We start from the raw sequence: 1,158 nt of genomic DNA on the forward strand, positions 1-1,158 counted from the left end.
AATGGTGGCCTTCGCTGGTTGGTAGCTCGCAGGCTTCATGCCTCGTTGGGTTGCCTCACAGGTCTGAACCCTCCATAAAGAAAAAAGAAAAAAACAACTTACCAACCCTAAAAAAATGTGTTTCTAGTTGCTTTTAAAAGAAGTCAATTATTTAATAAATAACTGTCCTTACTCTAACCAATTTGTTAGCGAAAACAATTATATACCAAATAATAGCATATGGATAAACAGCTGTCCAAGCTACCAAAACTAGCAATCTTTTGTATGGCAAGCCATGCCCTCATTAAAAAGTTCATTGACTTCAACATTTGAGCTCACATAATCCCAGAGGCTCATGCCATAGACTTTCACGAAGGGATGACGCCCTTCCAAGACAGCGTCATGAAAATGGTGGTGAGTATCTAAGTACACTTTCTCTGCTGCCAACATCAGAAATGGCACACATGAATCCCTATTTTCATCCTTCACTAGCGATTCAGAAACAATGTTCATGCAATATTTCATTTGCTTGGTTTGGTCATCCACATCTTCAGTGAAAATCCCACAAGAAGCCAGCAATCTCAAAATCCTAAACAAGTATTCCTTCTGTGGAACATTATTCTCTGTGAAAGCAGAAATGTGTTCAGCAATTTCATCCACAGAGAGAGGATTTTGTTTCCCGTGTGTAGCTATGATTTGGGGGATGTTGAGCAAGACAACAGCTTTGAGAACCATGGGCTTTGCAGCAGAAAGCATCATCTCATAAAGGTGGAGATGGGCTTCCATTTTTTGTAATTGGAGTTTTAGAGATTGGAATGATTCAGTCATCGTTTTTCTCCCTTTTATAGATAAAAAATCTGTTCAAGGGTCACACTAGAGAGGAATGCTTCCCAATACGTCATACAAAGTATCAGTAGTGCACGTTTAATTTAAAAACCTTGCCAATGTTCATTTGATGACTAATTTATCATTTTCTTTTTTAGTAGCAGTCTTGTCATTTAAGACAAATGGATGATGGTGTCGGCTTTGAGGGTGCAACTTGGTACTCAAATTGATGATGCAGGGAAGCACGCTGCTACTCAAAAAGAAGAAGGAAAGAAAGATAAAACAACGAGCACCAACTCCTTTCAAATACGTCTCTATATCCTTAGTGCGTCTGAACTTTTAGGTTTCGCATTT

General features: G+C 38.9%; 1 protein-coding gene across 1 annotated transcript; it reads right to left on the reverse strand.

Moving 5' to 3' along the window:
• Window positions 1-249: 249 nt before the first annotated feature.
• Window positions 250-807, reverse strand: LOC149566465 (caffeic acid 3-O-methyltransferase 1-like). The gene has a single exon (XM_089816485.1). It carries the CDS (start codon window positions 805-807, stop codon window positions 250-252), a length of 558 nt encoding a protein of 185 aa, XP_089672611.1.
• Between the last annotated feature and the right edge of the window lie 351 nt (window positions 808-1,158).

The sequence above is a fragment of the Cupressus sempervirens genome, chromosome 3 (assembly GCF_028749045.1).
Source record: "Cupressus sempervirens isolate cs-2001-9-10 chromosome 3, ASM2874904v1, whole genome shotgun sequence".
Classification (NCBI taxonomy): domain Eukaryota; kingdom Viridiplantae; phylum Streptophyta; class Pinopsida; order Cupressales; family Cupressaceae; genus Cupressus; species Cupressus sempervirens.